Source organism: Drosophila ananassae, chromosome 3R, assembly GCF_017639315.1.
Source record: "Drosophila ananassae strain 14024-0371.13 chromosome 3R, ASM1763931v2, whole genome shotgun sequence".
Lineage (NCBI taxonomy): Eukaryota > Metazoa > Arthropoda > Insecta > Diptera > Drosophilidae > Drosophila > Drosophila ananassae.
In genome coordinates this window covers 14002960-14024165 of record NC_057930.1, presented here as the reverse complement: position 1 = coordinate 14024165, position 21206 = coordinate 14002960, and the positions used below count along the sequence as shown (strand labels likewise).

Below are 21206 nucleotides of genomic sequence, written 5' to 3'. Positions count from 1 at the left end.
TATATTTACGAAATAAAATTATTAATTGGCATTATTTTCATTTCAGAAATAAGTCAGGCACTGACAAAATGAGTGTTCAGTTGTACTCAAAATTTATTTTAAATCTATTGTTTACAGTGTTTATTGTTACAATTACTTAGTGTCCATGCTCTCCACCACCGCCTTTCGGGACTTAAACACGCGCACAGAGTTGTCAGCACCGCCAGAGACTATGTACTTGGGATTCGTCCAGTCAATGTCCAGCACCTTTTCTCCATGACCCAGTAGGTCGTAAAGAGGCGCCTTCGGACTACGGCAGTCCCACAGTTTATTTTGATTGTCGTAGGCGCCAGAGACAAACAAGAACTCCTCGGTGGTTGACCACATGACCGCTTGCACCCAAGCATTGTGTCCAAGATAGGTGTTCCGCACCACAGAACCCTCTGAAAAAGCAAGAATCTGTCAATTAAAGTCTTTAACAGATAGTTCCTCGTCTTACGGTTCGTTCTGGCGTCATATAGACGTAGATTCTTGTCTGCCGAAGCGGTCACTATCAGGCGATTCAGATTGGAGTAGCTGGCATCAAATATGGACTTGTTGGTTGATATTTCGGTCTTAATACCTTCCAGGCTCAAATCCCACACTTTCAGCGTGTGATCCCAACTTCCAGTAAGTAAAGTGCTAGCGTCCATCCATTGCACCGCGGAAATGCTCTCCCTATGTCCCTGGAGCGTCATTTTGGGAGTCTAAAGAATAAAGAACATATAAGAGCTGTCCAACATCAAGTACAATCCAAACACTTACCCTCACTCCGCTCTCTTTCATCCGTTTGGATGTGCCCTCACCCGCATCATCCAGCTCGGCAGACCACACCTTTAGCATGGTGTCCCAGGAACCAGTGGCAAAGCGTTGGCCATCGGGACTTACACTGACACTGTCGACGCCTCGCTCGTGACCCTTGCACACGGACACACATTCGGCCGTGTTCGAGCCAACGTTCCACTGCCACAGCATAGCTGTCTGATCCTGAGAACTAGACACAAAGCGACCCGATTCTTCATCCAGCGATATCCAATCCACCGCCTTGATGGGGGCCGTGTGCCCGGAAATAGTAAGAATGTGCTTTCCCTTGTTGGTCCAGATGTTCAGCGTATTGTCGTAGCATCCCGTCAATATCCATTTGCCGTTCGCTTTCACCGCAGATACCCAGTCGTCGTGGAGCAAGCAATCCTGCGGTTCTGGAGCTGGAAAACGTTCCACGTACTCTATCTCGATGGCGTCCTCGAAACTGATGGCCTTCTCGCGCAGGTGATCGCATAGCCGACCTCGTAGGTACTCGTCAAATACGAGAAAATCGAAGTCCACGGGCGAGCCATCTTTCTGCTGGAGCAATGTGTTCACAAATGTGTTGAGCTCCGCGGTGGTTACAGTTCCATCGATAGCATAGGGTACATCCGGCACGGCATAGCTGGAATTTAGTTCTTAGTCATAATTTTAATCATATTCCGGAATACTTACTGCTCTTGTTTGGTCTTGAGGTGCACCTGCACCTGCCCCTCGCCGTTTTCCACATCCATCTCCGTGCCCACGTGCGTTTTGCTAGGCGGCACTTGCTGTGCGATGTATCTGGCAGATTACACCTTCTCCTGGCTGAACTTCTGGATGTTCCAGGAGCGAGAGGGTACGAATAGCTCGTATTTATTTTCCGGCGTTGGGTATATTTAATTTTATGTTAAAAAATCGTGGTTTTAAAAGAACACAAGTAAACGCGATAGGGTTGTTGATGGATTATCAAAATATCAATATATCGATATCGTTATCGAAAATACGATACATTTTTTAGTCTGACTAATTGATAGCATAAATCGGTAAGAATAACCGATAGACTTAACGGTTTTTTAAAAATAAGTAATTCTTAAACAGGATTTGGAGAACCCAGTGGTCAAAAGGAATGCTATGTGACCTATATGGAAACTTACTAATTGCCTTTTAAGTTTCTATTTAAAAATTGTAAATTGTCAGATATTGTAAAGTTTAAAGAACATTTATAGTTCCATGCTTCTAATGACTTTTAATCGACAGAATCTCATTGATTAAATAATAAACTATAAAATAATGATAGTTTAACGTAGCTTAAATAAATTATTTAAAGATTATTGCAATATTAATCATTACAAGATTTTTGCAAGCAAATCGGACTTCCATGATTTGCTGTAATATGGTTTCATGCTATATGTCTGCTTTTTACTCGTCTTACGCAAAAGCGAAAAAAAAATAAAAAATGACCAGCCATGGCTGCAATTTGTAAATGACTCTTCAAAGACTAGTAATTGTTAATTTTTTCGTACCGGCTATTAATGTGAACCAGATAGCACCTGAAAGACCACTTCGTGGTTAAATGCTCACTGGAAGGTTAAATGCCACTTGACATTTCCGAAGTGGCGCTTAACCTTCGCATTAATATTGGACAAATGCCCAAAAATAATTTCCAATAAAAAAACACAGTTTTTACTTTAATGGGTTTGATCTGATATGAAGCTGGAAGTAATAAGACTTTTTATATTATTTTTACAACATCGAACGAAAACCAGAAACGAAACAAAATGAAAGAGCTGAGGCTTTCCAGATTTTTGGGGCTGGGGCTTCCAGTGGCGGAGCTCAGCTTATAAAACGGGCTCGACGCCTGCGCAGCCGAAACATTACATCAAACGTTGCGCGCAAGGTAAGACACAGGCTTTTGGCTAAAATAAAATGGCTAAAATAACAAGCACCCAAATATATGAAGAAATGTTGAGAGTCGTGTGAGTGAGTACTGAGTCGGGAATATTCATTGCAGAAATCAACAAAATGAAAGTGTTCGCGCTGTGTTCGATGTTCGCCCTGCTGCTGGCCGGTGTCCAGTCCCTGCCCCAACGCGAAGGCGCCGCCTACACAAACGAGGCCATCCGTCAGGCCCAGCAGACTCTGCTCATCCCCAAGGATGCCCAGATCCAGAATGTCCAGGAGGGCATTGAGCTGGGCGCCTACGAGCAGATCCCCGGCAACCAGCGCATCAACCTCTTCGAGATCCTGGGCGATCAGGTGCCCTCTGAGGTGATAAACAACCTGCAGTCCCAGGTGGACCAGATCGGTCGCAACTAAATCTAAGGACTCTCATCCAGTTAGGTCATTGCATTTTGCACTCGTTGTTAAGTTTCTCATTAATAAAAATCAACAAAAACTATATGTATTCAATTGAGGTGTCGTCTTGGTGGAAAGCGAAAGTGATCCTCCCCGAAAACCAAACCAGTTACTTGTCGACAGTCTCGACTCCTCTGTAAACTTTTGATCGAAGACGATGGCCTGGGGTCCAGAGTGATTTATTACATGTTTCTTTTCTTCTGTGGCTTTTTTCCTAACGCTCTTCGGAGACTTTCTCCTCGATGATCCCGCTGCGCAGTGCGCATACGAATTAACAATAAATTTGCGATGTTGTTGCGGCTATGTTGGTTGTTGGTGTCATTAGTATTGTTGTATCCTCAACCTTGTTATGTAAGCCATGGGGCGATTGTGCATTACGGTTCAATACGAAGTTGCCAGTAAGTAAGGTAACCCGAGTCGCTGGAGCCGCCGCCGGCAAAGTTGCTGTCGTGATGCAACAGTTGTCGTCGTGATTGTTTTCCGTTGCTGGGCTTCGGTTTGTTTATTTAATTTCTTGGTAATTGCCGCCACATGCACTTGCATGTGTAATGAGGGGTCCGAGAGGGCGTGGCCAGCCCCCCCCGTGGGGCAGCTTACGCAACACTGTGGGTAGGACTGATGTGCGTAGGCCCTTTGGACCTTTGAGTGTTTTCTACAATTTATCAAAAATCATCAAAAAATAAATGTATTTTTAGGATTTTTCTTTATTTTATAATTCATACATTTTATAATGAGCTTGAATCTAAATTTACGCTAGTTAAAGTATTTATAAGATTTACTTTTTTACTTTAAACTTTAATCAAAAAATCGGTGTGCGTGTGTTTGTGTGTGTCGATGTGGGTGTGAGTCAGAGTGTGCGCGATCATCGCCTAAATAAATTATATTCATATAAGTAATTATTTATTAACTAAAGAATGACTGCATTTTTTTTTTTGACACTTGCTCCGCCAGCTAGTTCTTCGGGAGAATCCTTGTTCCTCAAGTTGATTCAATGTCAAAGTTAAAATTAATTTAATTTTTATATAAATTATGATTAATGTAGGAGTAATTGTTAATTGCTTTAAATTAAAACTTTTCCATACTCAGTCTAAACTTAAAAGCTTTTCAATTTAAAGAAGACTATATAGGTTTGCCTTTGCATTTTTTTAAATAAATCACCACTGATTAATTAAATCTTTCATCTTTCGTACTCTTTCGTTTAGCAATAAATTATAAATTAAATAAAGTCCTGATGAGATAAAACAAGTTAAAAATTTTCTCCTCCATCTGGGTGTGAATGTTGCGACTTATTCGATGAATTTCGATTGTGGGCGTGGCAATGGTTTTAATGTTTTTTGTTTTCTTAGATCGTGTGCACTTAGATCGATACGCATAAATTAAAAATACAACTAAGCAATACAAATTGCAATTGGAATAATGAAACATATAGTTATTGCATTTGGGGAGCCCAGCTTTGCTAATCATACGCTAATGATTACGTTCGTAATGTCGATAAATTCAGATGGTCATTATGCAGTCTATGAAAACGATAATTCTTTCAAGGATTCTTCTCGTCCTTGAGTTTTCTTTCTTTCTGGCTACTTAAACCTAACACTTTCGCTCACTTGAATGTTTGGATTTCCGATGTGCTCTTCCAAGATACTAGGCTTTATGGTATATTTACATACAATAAACTTTTACGTTGATCCTTAAACTTCTTCTGGCTAGCTCTTAGTAAATCCTCTGAAGATACAGGCGTCCCAGGGGCAGGGCTCTCTCCACAAAGCTCTTCTCGGCCCTCGCCGAAGACTTGTCCACCGATCCGCTGGCCTTCGAGGCGGTCGACTCCTGGCTCTCGTCCAGCTTGAGGCTCTCTGCATCGGCTTTCGGGTCCACCCCACCAACCTGACCCGCTCCGGAGCCCAGCTCGTCTATTTCTAGCACGGAAACTGGCAAGGTTTTGGGGGTTATGGGTTCGCGGATCTCCCCACTGCCCAACTCCGTTTCCTCTCCTCGGCTTATCTTCTCCAGCTGCAAAAAGCTGCTGTTTTGTATGCGCGGCATCTCTCCAGAAATGTCCTCACCACTGTTCATGAGCAGCGGTACCAGGGAGGTCTTTTCCCGCACGACGGAGGCATCTGCCACGATGCGTTCTGTGGTGGAGGCCTTCTCCTGGAAGAGGTCTATGTCCCCTCCTCCACTGCCACCGCCGCTGCCACTCCCACTGCCGCTCCCATCCAGGTTTGCTTCCGGAGCCAACTTCACGTGATGGTTGTCCATGTCAAAGGGACTGACTATGCTCCTGGGCTCATCCTTCTCGACGTCCCCTATGTCCTCTAGCTCCACCAAAGGAAAATTCACATCCCGCAGGCTGAAGTCGTCCTCGGGTAGGGAGGGATAGGCCGGATTAGATTCCACCTGGGGCACATCATCTTCCACGTCCATGTGGTGAGGGGAGCTCGATTGTGGCAACTCGCTGCTGGCTGGTCCCGGTCCTTCCGTACTAATATCCATTTTGGTACTGGGATCTGAAGTGGTTGAAGCGGCAGGTGAAACATTTGTGAGAGGTGCATCGGTGCTGATTTTGTTCAAGCTGCCAGGACCCTCTGTGGTGGATATAATGTGGTAGACATTATCACTGCCGGCGGTGTCCGGCTCCAGATCCGCGTCCGAAGACTCTACCAGCGACTCCTTGAATCCATTCTGAAGGAAGACATTGCCTGTGCTCAGGGGCACCGATTCCTCCTCCTTTTTCTGTGTACTGGAGACAGGGGCTCCCTCCGTGGTGTACTCCCGCTTGATGTTCACCTTGCTGGGATCATTCTCGGCCAGAGGTTGCAGCCCATCGGAGGTGTAAGTGACCAGCGGGCGCACCTGTTGCTCCACCACATTGCTGCTCTGGGCCAGGGGTCTCTCGATGTAGCCGACGGAGGCGATGAGCTTTAAGCTTTCGCTGCTACTGCTGTTGGTGACTGGAAGTGCTTTTTGGTTGCTGTCTTGGCTTTCGGTTGATGTTGCTGCCGTGTCAGTTGGTGTTGCTGTTGCAACAGTTGCTGCTAATGCTGCTGCTGATGATGCTGCAGTTGCTGCTGTTGGCTCAGTGCTTGGGGCACTTGTTGTGGACGTTGCTGATGAGCTGCCTACTGTTGCTGCTGCACTGCTGTCCCCCAAACTGATTGCGGTTGCCGGCAATCCGGGTCCCTCGGTGGTCGCCAGTGGCAGGCTGCTGGTCTTCCTCGTGGGAATCGCCGGTTTGGCCTTGTTGTCGTCAGTTATCCGGATCTCAGTAGGCTTGGTTATCTCCTTGATGGTGATATTCCAGTTAAAGCCCGCCGGCTGAGCCGCCGGCACAGGTTTCGTCGTAGAGCTGCTGATGCTGGTGCTGCTCACTGACGGCTCACTGGCCAGCGGCGGATTGTTATCCAGAACTGTGAACGTGTGGAATTGGATGAAATCTTGGGATTACCCACGGGAACTGGATGGCCATGGGGCCTCTGTTACTCACTTGGACAGTTGTCGTACTCCGGGCAGCACCGACCCGGTACATATTTGGGCATGCAGTCATCGCGGCGGAAACAGGTCACTGAGCTACAAACAATATCGCCGCCTGCAACAAATGGTGTGTGATTAGAAAAAGTGTTCAAGCATCAAAGTATATTGCAGGAGAAATACAAGGAAATTAATATTATTTTTAATAAGATTCTTGCTCATTAAATATATCAATGTAATAATAGAAATTCTAGTGCTTTTTAATGGTGCTAAGTCCATTAATTTGCAAAAATTATTAAAAATGTGTAATAATTAAATGGCTCAGACAAATATTATGACTGGCAGCTATTAAATGCTAATATATTTATTTAAAATATCTTCTAAACTAGTATAGTATAGTATAATAAAGCTCTCATTAATATTTAAAAGTAAACACAAAGTGACGTGAATGTGAACTATGTTTTGGCTAGACATTTCTTAAAATATTTCCTATTGTTTTTATAAAAGGAAACGCATTCACATTCTATTTTTAAAAACTAGCAAATACTCATCATAAAATAATCCAATTTATGAGACAACTTAAAGTTAAAAGATTTATTTGGAAAAATAAAATAAAGACAAGTCTTAGTCACAAAGTTATAACCCCCAAAAATATGTTTTTTTTGTAAAGTTTTGTTTAAGCCTTTAAACTTTGATAAATTTTCGTTTTGTGTTTAAATAAGCTCTGTGTTAAGTAAGCTCTTAACATGAAATTCAACACATTTTTTGTTAACTTGAAAACTATCTTGCATTTAAGTTAATTTATTTTTAAATTTAATCAAACTCCTGGGCAATTAAACATTCTCCACCTGAGCTCTATGGCCCAGCTGCCATTATTGGCTCACTATGCACCCCACTACCTGGTTAATTTTGAAACAATCTGCATGAACTCACCTTTGCAGTAGCACACTGTGCACGGCGTGTCCGGATCAACCAATTTATAACCATTGGCATAAGTTTTGCCATCCTTTTCACAATCTGCGGATGGAGGCCAAAGAGTAGAAGATTTGCATAAATGCATCCGAAAGTTGGGCGGTGGGATGTTATAGTGTTTGGCCACTTACCGCATTTATAATCGGGGCAACAGTGGCCGGTGCGCTGGATGGCCCGGCAGTTGGCCTGCTTCTCGCATCGAACCGTCGTTTCCGGCACCCAGACTCCTTCCAGCAGGCATTGGCCTATAAACATTTTGGAATGGCGGGGGCATTGTTGTTTGTCATTTAGTTTAAGAGCGGGTGGATTCGAGGCGAGTCCAACTCCGACTCCGAGTCCGAGACTCGCCTCGGAGAGATTAGTTTTTGGATCTTACCCTGGGGTTGTTGCTGTTCTGTTGGGGATTCCGTGGTGCTGCTTCCGTTGCTGCTGCTGGTCGGCGTGACCGCGACCGTGACGGTTGTGGAGGATGCGCCGATGTTGCTACTGCTGCTGCTACTTTCAATGGTGGGCACTGCAAAAAAGGAGAAAAACACCAGTGTGAAATAAGAGAAAGCTAAAAGCCAAACAAAGGCCAATGGCAAGAATGTTTCACTGCAAGAATTTTTATAAAGAAGATAACTATCATAGTTTCCATAAAAATATACTATAAAGTTTAAAACTCTTTCACCTTAATTGCTGTATGTTTCTAAAATCTAAACCTTCCTAATCCTAATCCTTTTCCAAAATTAAAACATAGAAAGAGGCTGACATTTTATGAAACTTTCATATGATATGCACATGAAATATTTTAGGGCCAATTAAGTCTTGTTTCTTAAATTATTCATCATCAAAAAGAAATATAAAGAAAGTGTATTTACATTTCTTGTTTTTCTTTTAAAAAAGCCAAGGATATCATTATTTCTCCCAGGGATATCTCAGCAAATGAAAAGTAAATGAAAACACCCTTAATCTTGCTTTAATTTACACTCATAATTGGATTATTTTTTCTTTTAGATTTTCGTAGAGTGTATGCAGGGAGAAAAATATATAGAAAGACCGGAAAAGAGGCCAGGGTGGAGCCAGGCAGATGCCCTTTGCCCGTCCTCCGCCCTGTCAGTCGGTACATATTTGAATGAATGACATTTTGATAACAGTTGTTTGTTGTTCCTGTTGCTCCGGCTCCTGGCTGTCCTTATGCTCCTCCTGCCGTTGTTCTTGCGGCCTGGGCAAGGTAAAATGCTATCAAAATACGGCAAAGTTAAATGAGTTTAGTTTTAGTTTGGCTTTTTTGTTTGCCCAGTTTGAGGCGACTCCCAATTGGGCACCACCGACTCCCAAACGAACTGGAACAAAACCAACCGAAAAGGAGCACAAGATGAAGTGGCAGCCGCTTTGTCTACATGGTCGTTGATTGTCCAGTTGCCGTATAATTCCGATTGACATGCTGGGACATAAAAACCATTTTCCACTTGCCAGTGGTAACAGCCCTTTACCACTTATAGTCTCCCCACACTCCCTCTCATAAAATTGTCCTTCTTAAAGGCATAACAATTTTCTGAGCTGAGCTCTCGGGTCTGTTGTCATTTGCCATGAAAAATGATTAAATATGTGCGAGCATTAATCATACGCCCCGTGCTTTAGTTTCACTTTTATTGTGGCCACGTTGGGCATCCTTTATTTTGAGAGCCCTTTATAAACTTGATCCTGAATGTACATCCCGAGCTAAATTGTTTTTCTAGGACTCATTAAGGGGACTCCATATGCTGCTCATTTTTCTGCATTGTCTTCCCGGAAAACGAATTGTTATTTGGAGTTATTTTGGTTTTCATGCGTGGGTTTAATATAATTTAATTTTTACTCCTAGAGCTCATGTTAATTCCCAACTAAATCTATTATTCTTGTTTAAAAAACTTTTTCGCACATTTTTGCTTTTCTAACATAGGAATATCTTTATTTCCTGGATTTCTGTCCATCACTTAGTATTCTGGAATCATTTGAAATGTCTACGACTTTCATTTAGCCTTTTAAGCTGTCTGTTCTCTGTGGCTTGGTGGTTATGCAAGATGCAGACACACATGGATGAAATCCGAAACGTTGCAATTAGTAGAACAGCTTCCCGTTTTGCGCTCTGTTTTCATTGTGGAACGCAGCGCTAATTTCACGACTTCCCCATTGTCTCTGGGTCTTTGGGTTCTATTTTTTGTTGCTTTTGTTTATGTTTTTTGTGTCTGTCTCCTCGACGTCATTTTTGGCTGGCCAACACGTTTCAAATGAGCAAAATTATTATTCACATTATGTAGAGCAGCCACAGCAGCCAGAGCGGCCACCGCAGCCAGAGGGACAACTGACATTTGTCTGGAACTTAAGTAACATGAATCGTACAGATTACGTATACGCCACGGGGACAGATCTTTTTTTAGATTTTCTTCAACGCTTCCGCGCTCTGCCTTGTTGCTTAAATTCTGTAAGCCGCTGTCTTTTATTTATCTGTTTGTTTTGTTTTTTTTTTCTGTTTTCTGTTTGTCTCAGCCGACTGACAATAAATTGTTGGCTGCGAAATTGCATTGTAAATTAGCTTTTGATTGTTTTCCGCAAAAAGCAGAAAATTATTATGCAAATGCCAGTAAATGTGAGGCGATTTGGTGTTGCAAAGGTGGCTGATTCATACCCATAAATTGCATTGATTCTAAATTAATGTTGGTTTTATTTTTGTCGTGATAAATGATAAGGAATTGTTGTAAACAACAAGCCAACAAACATCGCAGCTGGGGGATAAAAAAAATGAATGACTCCAAGGGACAGACAGAGGCGTAGAGGGAATTGAGAACAAAAGGGTATGGGCTTTGTCAATATCCCCTTGAGTGAAGATGCTATCCATTGGAATATCCATTAAAATCATTGCTATTTGTTGAAACTTTTTGACAGCCTCCTAGGCGGACTACTCCACTGGAGAACACATACTATTAATAATACTTAACACCATTGATAAATATGAGCGGCTATAAATGCTTAAGGCCCGGAAAACCAACAGCAGCAATAACAAATCATGCCGTGGAAATTGCGGATAGAAATTGTCTTGCCCGCCGACGCCTACACTTCATAAACTACTCAACTTTCAGCCTGCTCCCAGAAAATATTCTCCGTCATTATTACATTTTAGCCAAGTGGCTTTTCTCGTCCTTTGCCAACAGTCCTTGCTAGTCCTTGTAGCCTAGTAGCCAGCATATTTCCTTGAAGCTTGGTAAGCGAAATTCCCGCCGAACATTTAAATCGTTGCGGGTTTGTGGGCTCTTCTGGCGGCTCCTTTGGGCTTCTTAACCAGTTTGCGGTTAGTTAGACATTAAATGTGTTAGCTTGACATGACTTCTGCTCCGTCAAATGCAATAAAGAACTTCTTAGTCCATGAATTGTAACAGTAATTGCGATTTTATTGGTCCAAAAATGTTCAAGACTTTGAACCGTAAAATACTTGTAAAATGGGAAAGAGAGTTACATGGAATGACAAAACTTAAATTATTATAAGGCTAAATAAACTAATAAATTGGTAACAAGAATACTATGCCGTCATGCTTATAGACAGCATTATAAGTATTTGAATACCGCCATGATAATTTCATTGTTTCCATGGGGAATTTCAGCGGAAACCGAGAACGGGGAGACCGAGAAACCAGCGACGCGTAAGTCAGGCAGTTGTGAATGCGATTTTAAATTGACGCTTAAATGTCATTCAAAATGAAAGCAAAAACAATAAAAAACAATCAACCAGACGGGGGGAAAGAGGTGGGTCCCGAGGTGGGCCAGCGGAGACAAATGACAACAAATGAGTTTTTTTGCCAGTGTTCTGAGCTCTGTTTTTTTTTTGCACTTGTTTTCGGGGCCTGGACAAAGATGATAAATGAGGTGGGCCAAAACGGTGATGGTGGTGTCAGAGACTTTTGTCTAAATAATCCAGCCAAACAAAAAAAAAACATCAGAAAATAAAACCCAAACTCATCGCCTTAACAAAAAGAAACCTCAGACAACAAATTATACGGTTAAATGGCAGGTGATATGCATGAAAACCCCTTAAAGATAGAAAACAAGATTGAAAAAAGTTCAAATTGGTGGAAGTTAAAACAAATTATGATGAAATCAATCAAAAGTATGAAAAAAGTATGATTAAAGATGGTTATAAGATGGCTTAAAGCATGAAATTACAAAGCAAAGATGTCTTAAATCTGATCATTTTTAAACTTAAAATACTCTGAATAAATAACAAATAAATCTCAATCTACAAGCATCTACTTGTTAAACATCTTTGGCTAATTGCCAACAAAAGTACTACAAATTTGTATTTGTATATTGTATATCTTTAAATTTGCATTGCAATGTCGCCGTCGACCCAAAGTAAGTAGCATATCGAATTATCAATGCAGACGTGTGAAACGCGCCATATTAATCTCATGAGCTGTGTTAACTTGGCCAATTTGGTGCGATGACAGTCTCCGATGGAGCTTTTTAAGCATTTGCGTGTTTGTGTCTGTAGTTAGGGTAACATATTCCCAGAGCCACCCACAGACGCCCACCCATAATCCCCCATTTCAGACATGGGCATATCCATGCCCAAGCCCGTGTCCGGCCCCGGCTATTTAAATTAATAATGGCCGACTGTAAGCACGCTGGCCAACTGCCTTTTGTCGCATCATTCCAGAGTGTCATTAGGCGCATTAGCCTCTCCAATCCGACAATCCCGACACATGGCCAAAAGATACTTGGCCGAAAGCCGATGGAGATATAGAGTACACCCTGTCACTGTACCGGCCTCACGTGCTTAACGCGCCTAATTGTAGCAATTTGAGTAATCACATATTGGTATGGTTGTTGGCTTACTGGTTACTGGCTACTGGTTGTTGCCAGACACATTTTACAATGAAATATTATTACATCAGTTATTTCAGTAATCAGTAATTCAATGTCAATAATTACTTTTGCCAGCGATATATTAGCCAAGACTAATGATGCATAAAGATATTTGATCCAAGTGCATTTGCATGTTTATACGTTGGATGGGTTTTAAAATTTATTCATTTATATTTTTTAGATTTATTGAAATATTAAATAAATAAGTGCTTAAGCTTTCAATAAATACAATTAATCTAGAATAATTAATGTTAATTGTTTAAACCGCAGGACTTCAAAATTCAAACCCATATCTAGGGCTAAAGAAGGCCTTTGTGCTGGCTTAAACTAAATGGATTTGACCTGACTTTGGTTGTGGTAACACTCTCTTCCAATTGCTCTTTTATTTAATTTTATCTTTTTTTTGAGCCGGCAAAGAGTTGGCAGATCGGCGTTAAAGTGTAACATGCCATAAAAGAGATGCCTGGCTTAAACGTGACCACAATATAATTACCGGCTGCGAGACGAACGCGCGCCACTTGTTGGCCAGCGTCTCTCTTGTTGGTCTTTAAAGGCTAATTTACATACATGCCACTGCCGAATCGTTCCGGCCCTTTGGTCTAGGCCAACTCGCAGACCGGGTAGCAGCAACGAAAGTAAAAGTTTTTCAACACTTTTCATTTTAGAAGTTGCTGCTGCTGCTGCGAGAGCTCGGCACGTGTGAGTTTTGGCCTTTTGTGTGTGTCTTTCGGCCTCTGTTTGCTTTTCGCATTAGGCCACGCCAACAGAGGATGATGTTTGAGCACATTATCAAGTGGCAGCTGCTGTGCCATCGAACGTAGCCAGATTCGTTCGTAAAAAGTTGGCTTTTGGCTTTGTAATTGGTCGGTCGATCGTCGGAAAGTTACAGCATAGCGTTTTTGTTACATGTTTGCGGTGTTTCTGGTTTCTTGGCCACTTTTTGATTGGCTTATTTTGATAAGATCTTAGCGGTGTTATGTGAGACAGCTATGCTTTTCACTTTCTGGGTCATATTTTGATTTTCGATTTGAATGAGATTTTAATGAGCTGTGATTAGTTTGTAATATAGTAAGGGGCTTTAAATTGTAGGTTAGTTGGTATTTATTTTCATTATTATATGATTTAAATTCTAGACTGCATCATGTAATAAAAACGATTGGCTAAGGTTTCCCTGTTCTCATAACTTTTATTCCTCAAAGCCCAGCCTTCAAACTCAACCAATTAATTCATTTATGGCTTTTCCAGGAATCAACACCAACCTCATTCTGACCTCAGGGGATCTAGGAATTCCGGTACATCCCAGCTTCTAAGCCCTATACAAACAGCAACATTTCCATTGTCCAATTGTCCAGTGGCCATGGCTCGGTCCAAACAACAAGCCAAACAACTGGAATATGGCCGAAATATCAGAACACCAAAAACCCACAATTACGCAAACAAGGAATCCGCAAACTCATCCACTATCGACTATGCCGAGTCAGTTGGTTCCATTCGGAGCAGACCATTTCAGTCCTGGCCAGGTTCTGTTCACTGAGGCGTGCTCATGACCACTTAAAGCCGCTTTAAGCTCACCCCCAGTACCCCTGGACTGGCCCGGAAAAATATGGGCCAACAACCACTGCTTGATATTGGAGTTCATATTCCAGACTTTTCTGTTTTTTTTTTCCTTTTTGACGATGAACTTCCTTGGGGACTAATTTTCCGATTTCACACACAATTTTACATTGGCAGGAGCAAGACGAAATAAACTTTTCGTTAGTGTCGCTTGTAAGTTTTGCCAGATTTGCTGTTGTTACCCATTTGACCTGGACCTGGCCTAGAGTGAAGCCCCAGTGAGGGGGCAAAGTTGTAGCTTCGGTTTCTGTTTGCCCTGTCTGAGGTTTGTTGTCCTGGCAATATCCTTTGCCCGCCCCTTCCATTATTATGCTTATTGCAGCATCTAGAGCACGTATTATGACAGTTAGTTAGGAGTGAGTGTATATGGGAAAGTTTTTGTTTGTGGGAGTATGCTGATTGTTGGCACTTAGTGTTCAGTGTTTAAAGACTACGTTCTACTTGATTTTACGCTAATTTCTATGCAACTTTAATGCCAAAAACTAGTCAGTTAAAAGCCATGACTAAACCCCCTCTAATTTATTAGTAATTTTTAATAAATGTTTCCTATAAACTTAAATATATTGCACCACTTATAGCCCTATTTATTTTATTGTAAACAATAACTATTTTAAATGTCCCTTCAATAAACTGGCTTTCCCGCCCGAGTTGAAGGTGGAAAACTTCCTAACGATCTAGTTCCAATAATTTCTAGAAAAGTTATGAGCCAAACTTTATGGAATCACCTGAAACACTTGTAAGCAAATGATGACTAGAATAGAAGTCTCTCCGCCCGGTTTGCATATGCCAAGAGTATATATTCATTTTTATTGCCAGACGTGACTTTGGCTATAGTTATGGCCCAAAGTCGGCTGAAACTTTAAATTACAAAAATATTTTTGCGGCATCAAATCCCCAGTGGTGTGTAACCTTCTGCATCCTAGTGATGATATTTTTTTTTTGTATTGAAAACCTATAGAATATACAACCAAGAAAATATGGCTTGTGGATTTTTTTGGGGGGAGGAATGGGAAAAAGTTTTTGCTAGGATTAAGCCACGTAAATGCTTGAATAATGCGAACAGATTTAACTTTTGCCATTGTGGAAAAGTTTCAGAGTACTGGGGCACTGGGGCACTGGAGTGGAGTGGCATGGAGTGGTACCGGAGGAAGGTAGTTCTCAGACAGGTTAATAAAATGGCAAATTGAATGCATTGCAACCGTTTCGATAAGCTGATAACAGCTGGAGACCTGATAACGATGATAATATTGTATCCGTTTTTACCTTTTTCTCGTTACGCGTCTCTTGGTTTTTTCCCTTTTTTGGTTTTGGCCTTTTTCTGGTTCTTTATGCTCTTTTGTTGGACTTCTTTCCTTTTGACCAAAGGCGACAATTTGTTGCCGTTTTTTTACGACTGCCAAGTGGCGTTAAATTAACGGGGCAGGGAAAGTGGCCGGAAGAGAGGGCTGGGCCTGGGACCAGTGAGAGGCCGGAAAGGTGAAAGCATCTGCTTTCGACCCGCATTTTATTTTATGCCGTTTTGATTTTTCCTTTTCGTTCGTTTTTTTTCTGCTCTGTTGTCGTAAGACTCCATTAAACAATTCAATTAAGCCGCGAGGGGGGGAGAACGCCTCTGGTGTCTTTAAAATGTCAGGCTGGACATAATGCGGGTAAAGGCGAAGGGGTCAGGGGGCCGCATGTCCACATCCTAGCCTCGCCGGTTGAATTAAAACATTTTATGCAAATTTTTACGCTGCTCTCCACAGCCACTGCCAGTTTTTCTCGCATTTTATTTAGCGACCTCTGGTCTCCCGATGGCTTCTGCTGTTTGCCAAACGCTTAAAGTATTTACTTTAATTTAATGGTTAAAATGGTTAAAACGAAAACATGAAGCTCTGCAATTAAAAACCCCGACGCCTAAAAGCTGGCAACAGTAAACAAATTTAAAAAAAAAAGAAAAGCAGAGGCGGAAATTAAAATACTTCCGGTTTGCTGAAGAACTTTTTCCCTCTGGTTTTCTGGGCAAAGGGTTGAGGGAAAAAAGGCTTAAAAAGTGGCATTTAAACTCCCTAAACTTGGGCCATTGTAATGCTAATTGAAGTTGAATTGCGTTTAGGGAACAATTGTAAGCTGTATAGTCTCCAGTTGGCCATTAGAATTTATGTAGTGTTAAGAAAAAGGATATTGAAAAAAAGGGATGACACGATCTGGCAAATGTCAAGCAAATACATTTAATTTACATGATTGTTTTTTAGAAATTTAGTTTTTATTGATGGCCCATCTTGCTCCAAGGGGGCGTGGCCATACGCCAGAAAATTGCATTGGCGAAACCCACGCTGCGTATACGCAACGCCGCGAAGAACACTTCCAAGCTGGTGGTGGCAAGTCAAGTTTGCCAACAAAGTTATGACAAGGATTTATGAAGTATGCATTAAAAATGAGCAGCTATTTGCCGTTTTGCAGTTCAAATGTTCTTAAGAATTCGCTTAAAGCTGATGGCTTTAAGTCAGAGTCCCCGAAAAGAAGGCAAACAAATCTCGGTTTCGCCTTGAAGACGTTTGCCGTTCCCACGAAAGATTGAAACAGAAAAACATTGTATGTTGTCTGTCGTTGGGTCGTCAGTCGTGTGTCGGCTGTCGTCTGTCGCATGTGCATGTGTCACTGTGTCGGCTTGTTTGTTTCCCAGTGTGCCGGGTGTTTGTTGTTTGTCCCGTTTGTTTGCATACAAATTCTTCAGACGACAAGCGGAGACGCCGCCACATTTGTTTGCCGAGGCCCAGGGCCCCGATGAAACCAAAGACTCGGATCCCTACACATCGGCAACACAGGCAACAGGCAACTGTCAACCGGGAAAGGAGTGGTCTCCTGGGCCAAGTCTATTGGCATTTCACAGTTTCAGTGTCTCAGACTCCCAGTCTCCCTAGTGAGAACTACGTGTGCATATAAAAATCGCATATAAATCAGCTCCACATTTGTTTTTGCTCCACATTTTCCTCGCCGAGTGCCATCCGTAAACATATCGTTATTTATCCATTTACCCCGTTCTCCCACACGTGACAGATGGAGAGAAAAAAGTAAACAGGATGTGGAGGAAGGTCTTTTAGTGTAACAATATGTTGCTTTCAGGATGCATGGAAACATCCATGTAAGTTAATAGCAGAACATGATGTGGTTGCGGTGAACAGACCCCTTCTAGTAGGACAAAGGATGGATTGGGTGAAAGTCAATCAATTGTAAAGAAAAACATTATAATTGAGGCTGGTAATTTACAAACGAAGTCTTACTTATTGGGAAATAAAATATTACTTCATTTAAGTTGGGTAATGGTTAAGTTTTTATATTTTTCTTTAAGTATAGGCTGAGAAAAGTTTTCCCCCTGGGCCATATTTAAAAAAATATTAAAATAAATAAAAAAAACCTATAGGCAAACCATATTTTTTTTAGTTAAAACCCCATTTGCATCTGTTCTACAAAATAATTCAAAAGTATGCAGCTTATCACTCTGGACTCTAGAGTCTAGAAACTGAAAGAAAAATTAACGATTAAATGGAATGTATGGCAGCAATTCCATTTTCATCAAATCGAAAGCATACCGCTTCTTATTAAAAGTATCTTGGCTTGAAAGCATTTCATGTGTTTGACTCCCCAGATTAATACTCGTATTCCATCTGTTTATTTGTCCGTTGATAAGCTACATCTGTTTGCAGGTCTCTGTATTTTTATATGTCTGCTGACAGTTCTCTGTCCTGCTGGCCCGGTGAACTGTTTCCCGCTTAAGCCATTGTCGAAATATTTTCTTGTCGCTTTTCCGTAACTAAGTATTACCAAAGCATTTTCGTTGCATTCGCAGTATGAATATAAATCCGGTGCTTTCCTCGCATTTGCTCCTTATTTTTCTCATTATCAATGCAACGGAGCAGTGAGATTGGGAAATGTGTACTACGAGAGTGTTTTTTTTTTATATAGTGTGTATAGTATAGTGTACACTGTACAGTGTACACATGATGAGCTCGATTTTCTTTTCATTTTCATTTCGGTAATAGCGCTCTGACAATTTTCATGTGAACTGGCAACAATTTTTCACCGTCAGTCTGCGGTGTGCCGGTGGATGCAGGGGATGTTGGGATATAAGGACCTTCTGTGAACTATCCTCGACGACTGCAAGGATTTCACACACAACAAACGCTGGGCAGGAACTTAAGCAGGAAACAGGAAAAGCAACGTATCCCAGCATCTCTTACTTTTCTCCAACCTCTTCCATGCTACGTGACGTCTTTCTCTCGAGACGTCACAAGATTTATTGTATGCAAGTTATAGATGTGTGCGGGTGTGTCCTGATCTGGGTGTGGGTCCTGTTTGCACTTGTGTTGGTGTAAATATGCAAATCGGTTTCTCGCCACGCTGACGACTTTTTCACAGCACAGCACACGACTGTGAAATGTGCTTAAAATTTGCAAAATTGTAGTTCATTTTTATATTCTGTCGATTTTTTTTGTTCTGCTTGGTTCCCTTTTTTCACCTTGACAATTGTCCTGGGGCCAGGATTCCTCCTGCATACGGAATACAAACACTTTTTTGTTCGTACCTAAGTTTGATTTGACTTCATAGAATTTTCCCCCCAACTGAATTCCCCCGATTGCATTTGTTTCCCTCCACATTGGAGCTCCTGTTTTGCTTTGGTTTGTTATTCCTCTTAACAGGAGTTTGAGGGCCATTTTGTTGGTTTCTCGATTTGGCTTTTTGTTTATGGCCCAGGACCATTTTCAGGTTCATAAAAAGGCAGTTAAAAAGAAAGTAGCTAGGCATGCTTATCCTTTATACCCTTAAGTCTTTCAAGTCAATCAGTTTCAGATAGAAGGGTTCTCTCAGATTGTGTGTACAATTTACAAGCTATTCCTCAAATTAATAAATTGTATAATCATATGCAAATCCAAAGAGGAAAATTATCATTAATCATACATTTAGTAAATATATTTAATACTATGAAAAAGTGTATGTAACTTCCTGTATGGTTTTTCATTAAATTCGCAAAGGTATTCCTTAGAAATTAAACCCTTTCATGACCACTTATTTGAAAATTAAAAAGGTTCTCATAAAAGATTAAAATTAATTTCGTGCTGTTGTTAAGTCGTAAGAATTGTGGATTAAAGAATTCTGGGATTAGAGTGAAAAAATGTCTAGAACGCTCATTTAACATTTAAAGGATGTTACAAAAAAGGATGTTCGTTGAAAAAAAGAAGTGGCGCACTAGACTAAACCGCTCTTTTGTGGCGGATCTTTGAAACTTTTCTTTTTTTGGATGTAACTAGGATGAACTTCAACATGGCTCAAACGGCTAGATGAGGGGCATGGGGTAGGGCTTGTAAAATGCCCAACGAAAATTGCAGCTGCCAAGCAAACACATGCAAAAACCGCAGCCGCCACTTCCGCGAGTTCGCCAGTCCGGGGAACCCCACGAGCCCGTACTTCCTTCACACCCGGCGGAATCCTTTCCCGGACAGCCTCATTTGGCGGCTCGTTGCGGTAAAGAGCATCAAAAAACAGTGACTTATGGACGGTAAGGACTAGAGAGTACTTGGTAGTATTTAAAATTGTTGGTAATAAAAATAATCAAAATATAAATCTACCAAATTTGGAGAAAAGAAAAGCCTCTTTGGGCACTTCTTTAAAACCGGAATGAAGCTGACTAAAAATTACGTTCTATGTTCAATACTTTCACCAACTCTCCCAAAATCTAGTCACACCCTGACACATTACTCGGTATAGCAACAACAGCAGAGTTGGCAAAAATGTTTAAACAGCTGCTAAAACACAAAGGACAAAAAGGAGCCTCCACATACTACATATATGTACATATATATACGTGAGCAGGGGAAAAAAACACCAAATCTGACGCCTAAACGCAGCTTAGCGATTAAAGCGCTTTACAAAATTTAACCCAAGGGGAATTTTGATGCGACCAGAACAGCTTTGGGTTAAATTTTGTTTTCCTTTTTTGTTGCTGTTGCTACTGGCCCGATGTTTATTTTGGCTCAGAGAACTGGGCCAAAAGGGACCCAGTGACGGGATAGTGTTAATTTTCCTCTAAACTGTAGCGAAAAGTTTATTTTGGTTACATTGTTGTTGCACTTGCTGCATGCTCTGTGGCACTTGTGGTTGTCGATTGACATCTTGTTTCAATGGGGATACTGGGTACTAGATATTGGATATTAAGAAAAATTAGGTAATGCCAGGAGGATAGTTTATAGCTGTATTAAGAAACTTAACGAATGAAAAATCTATTGGGAAACTATTAAGCTTTTGCAACCTTAATTTCTCCTTGGTCTTTTAAATCAAATTTCTACATCTCTTTTCCGATCAATTGGCCATTTTTCTCCATTGGGCCAAAAAAACAAAAACCAGTTGCATAATTTTCAATATGTTCTATGAACAAGAAGAAAAAATCCTTCCCCCCAGGAGGTAGGGGAACAAGTCACAGTCACAGCTTGCGACATTGGCAATGTTGTTGCTAAATTGTTAAATAAATCAAAATCCGGAATCACAGAGACCAGAGACCCTCAAGCCAAACTGGCACGCCAAGTGCCAATTGCATGAGTGGGTGGATGGATGGATGGAGGGTGGGGTTCTCGGAGAATGTTATTGATGTGCTTTTAATTGAGGCTTGTGTGTCTGCTGTTGCCTCCATGTTGCTGTCAGATTTCAGTGTCTGCCCCAGTTTTCCCAGCTCCCCCTGCCCAATGATTGGACTCATAACAGAATTTTATTAGTTTTTCAGTTTCCAGCTTTCGGATTTCGGATTTCAACACTTACCGGCATTCGACGTGTGGGCCATGCAAATGGCCAACATCAATATGGTTAAGCTGATGGACCCGTAAAGTCCCCACGAATTCCCAGCACATTCCCGCCTTCGACGTCCTCGACGCTGTTGCTTATTGCATTTTTTCCTGGACATTTGCAGATTTGTTCCAAAATCCTCACAATGGAATTCCAGGCAGAGTCTCCTCAGCTGTGAAGGCTTCGATTGGTTCTCTGTTCTGTGCATATTTGTTATCTAAAATAAATGAAAAGGATATCAGTCTTACAAGTTATTCAAGAACCATTTATTGAACAGTACCACTTTATAGATGTATTGA

General features: G+C 41.4%; 3 protein-coding genes across 3 annotated transcripts in view; 1 reads left to right on the top strand and 2 right to left on the bottom strand.

Annotated features, from left to right (window-relative positions):
- Positions 1–75: 75 nt before the first annotated feature.
- On the bottom strand, positions 76–1781 carry LOC6496895 (ribosome biogenesis protein WDR12 homolog). The gene is made up of 4 exons (XM_001963156.4): positions 1498–1781; positions 784–1447; positions 479–725; positions 76–422 (listed from the first exon to the last, which is right to left on the bottom strand). Exons 1-4 carry the CDS (start codon positions 1554–1556, stop codon positions 133–135), a joined length of 1260 nt encoding a protein of 419 aa, XP_001963192.1. The 5' UTR covers positions 1557–1781; the 3' UTR covers positions 76–132.
- Positions 1782–2575: 794 nt separating this feature from the next.
- LOC6498631 lies at positions 2576–3204 on the top strand. The gene is made up of 2 exons (XM_001963157.4): positions 2576–2701; positions 2816–3204. Exon 2 carries the CDS (start codon positions 2827–2829, stop codon positions 3118–3120), a length of 294 nt encoding a protein of 97 aa, XP_001963193.1. The 5' UTR covers positions 2576–2701; positions 2816–2826; the 3' UTR covers positions 3121–3204.
- A 641-nt stretch (positions 3205–3845) lies between these two features.
- The window catches only part of LOC6496894 (mucin-5AC), a 28716-nt gene continuing 11355 nt past the window's right edge, over positions 3846–21206 (bottom strand). Inside the window, exons 2-7 of the mRNA XM_001963158.4 lie at positions 20884–21124; positions 7976–8113; positions 7731–7844; positions 7561–7644; positions 6644–6745; positions 3846–6566 (exon numbers count right to left, since the gene is read on the bottom strand). Of these exons, the coding sequence (XP_001963194.1) occupies positions 4870–6566; positions 6644–6745; positions 7561–7644; positions 7731–7844; positions 7976–8113; positions 20884–21115 (2367 nt within the window). The 5' untranslated portion in view covers positions 21116–21124 and the 3' untranslated portion in view covers positions 3846–4869. The remainder of the gene's footprint in view (positions 6567–6643; positions 6746–7560; positions 7645–7730; positions 7845–7975; positions 8114–20883; positions 21125–21206) is intronic.

Excerpts from the sequence above, each read along its gene's own strand:
- LOC6496895 (XM_001963156.4), bottom strand. The coding sequence starts at position 1,556 with ATGGATGTGGAAAACGGCGAGGGGCAGGTGCAGGTGCACCTCAAGACC. Across the intron at positions 1,448-1,497 it reads CTCAAGACCAAACAAGAGCA|CTATGCCGTGCCGGATGTAC; the intron begins GTAAGTATTCCG and ends ACTAAATTCCAG. Across the intron at positions 423-478 it reads ATATGACGCCAGAACGAACC|AGGGTTCTGTGGTGCGGAAC; the intron begins GTAAGACGAGGA and ends TTGCTTTTTCAG.
- LOC6498631 (XM_001963157.4), top strand. The coding sequence starts at position 2,827 with ATGAAAGTGTTCGCGCTGTGTTCGATGTTCGCCCTGCTGCTGGCCGGT.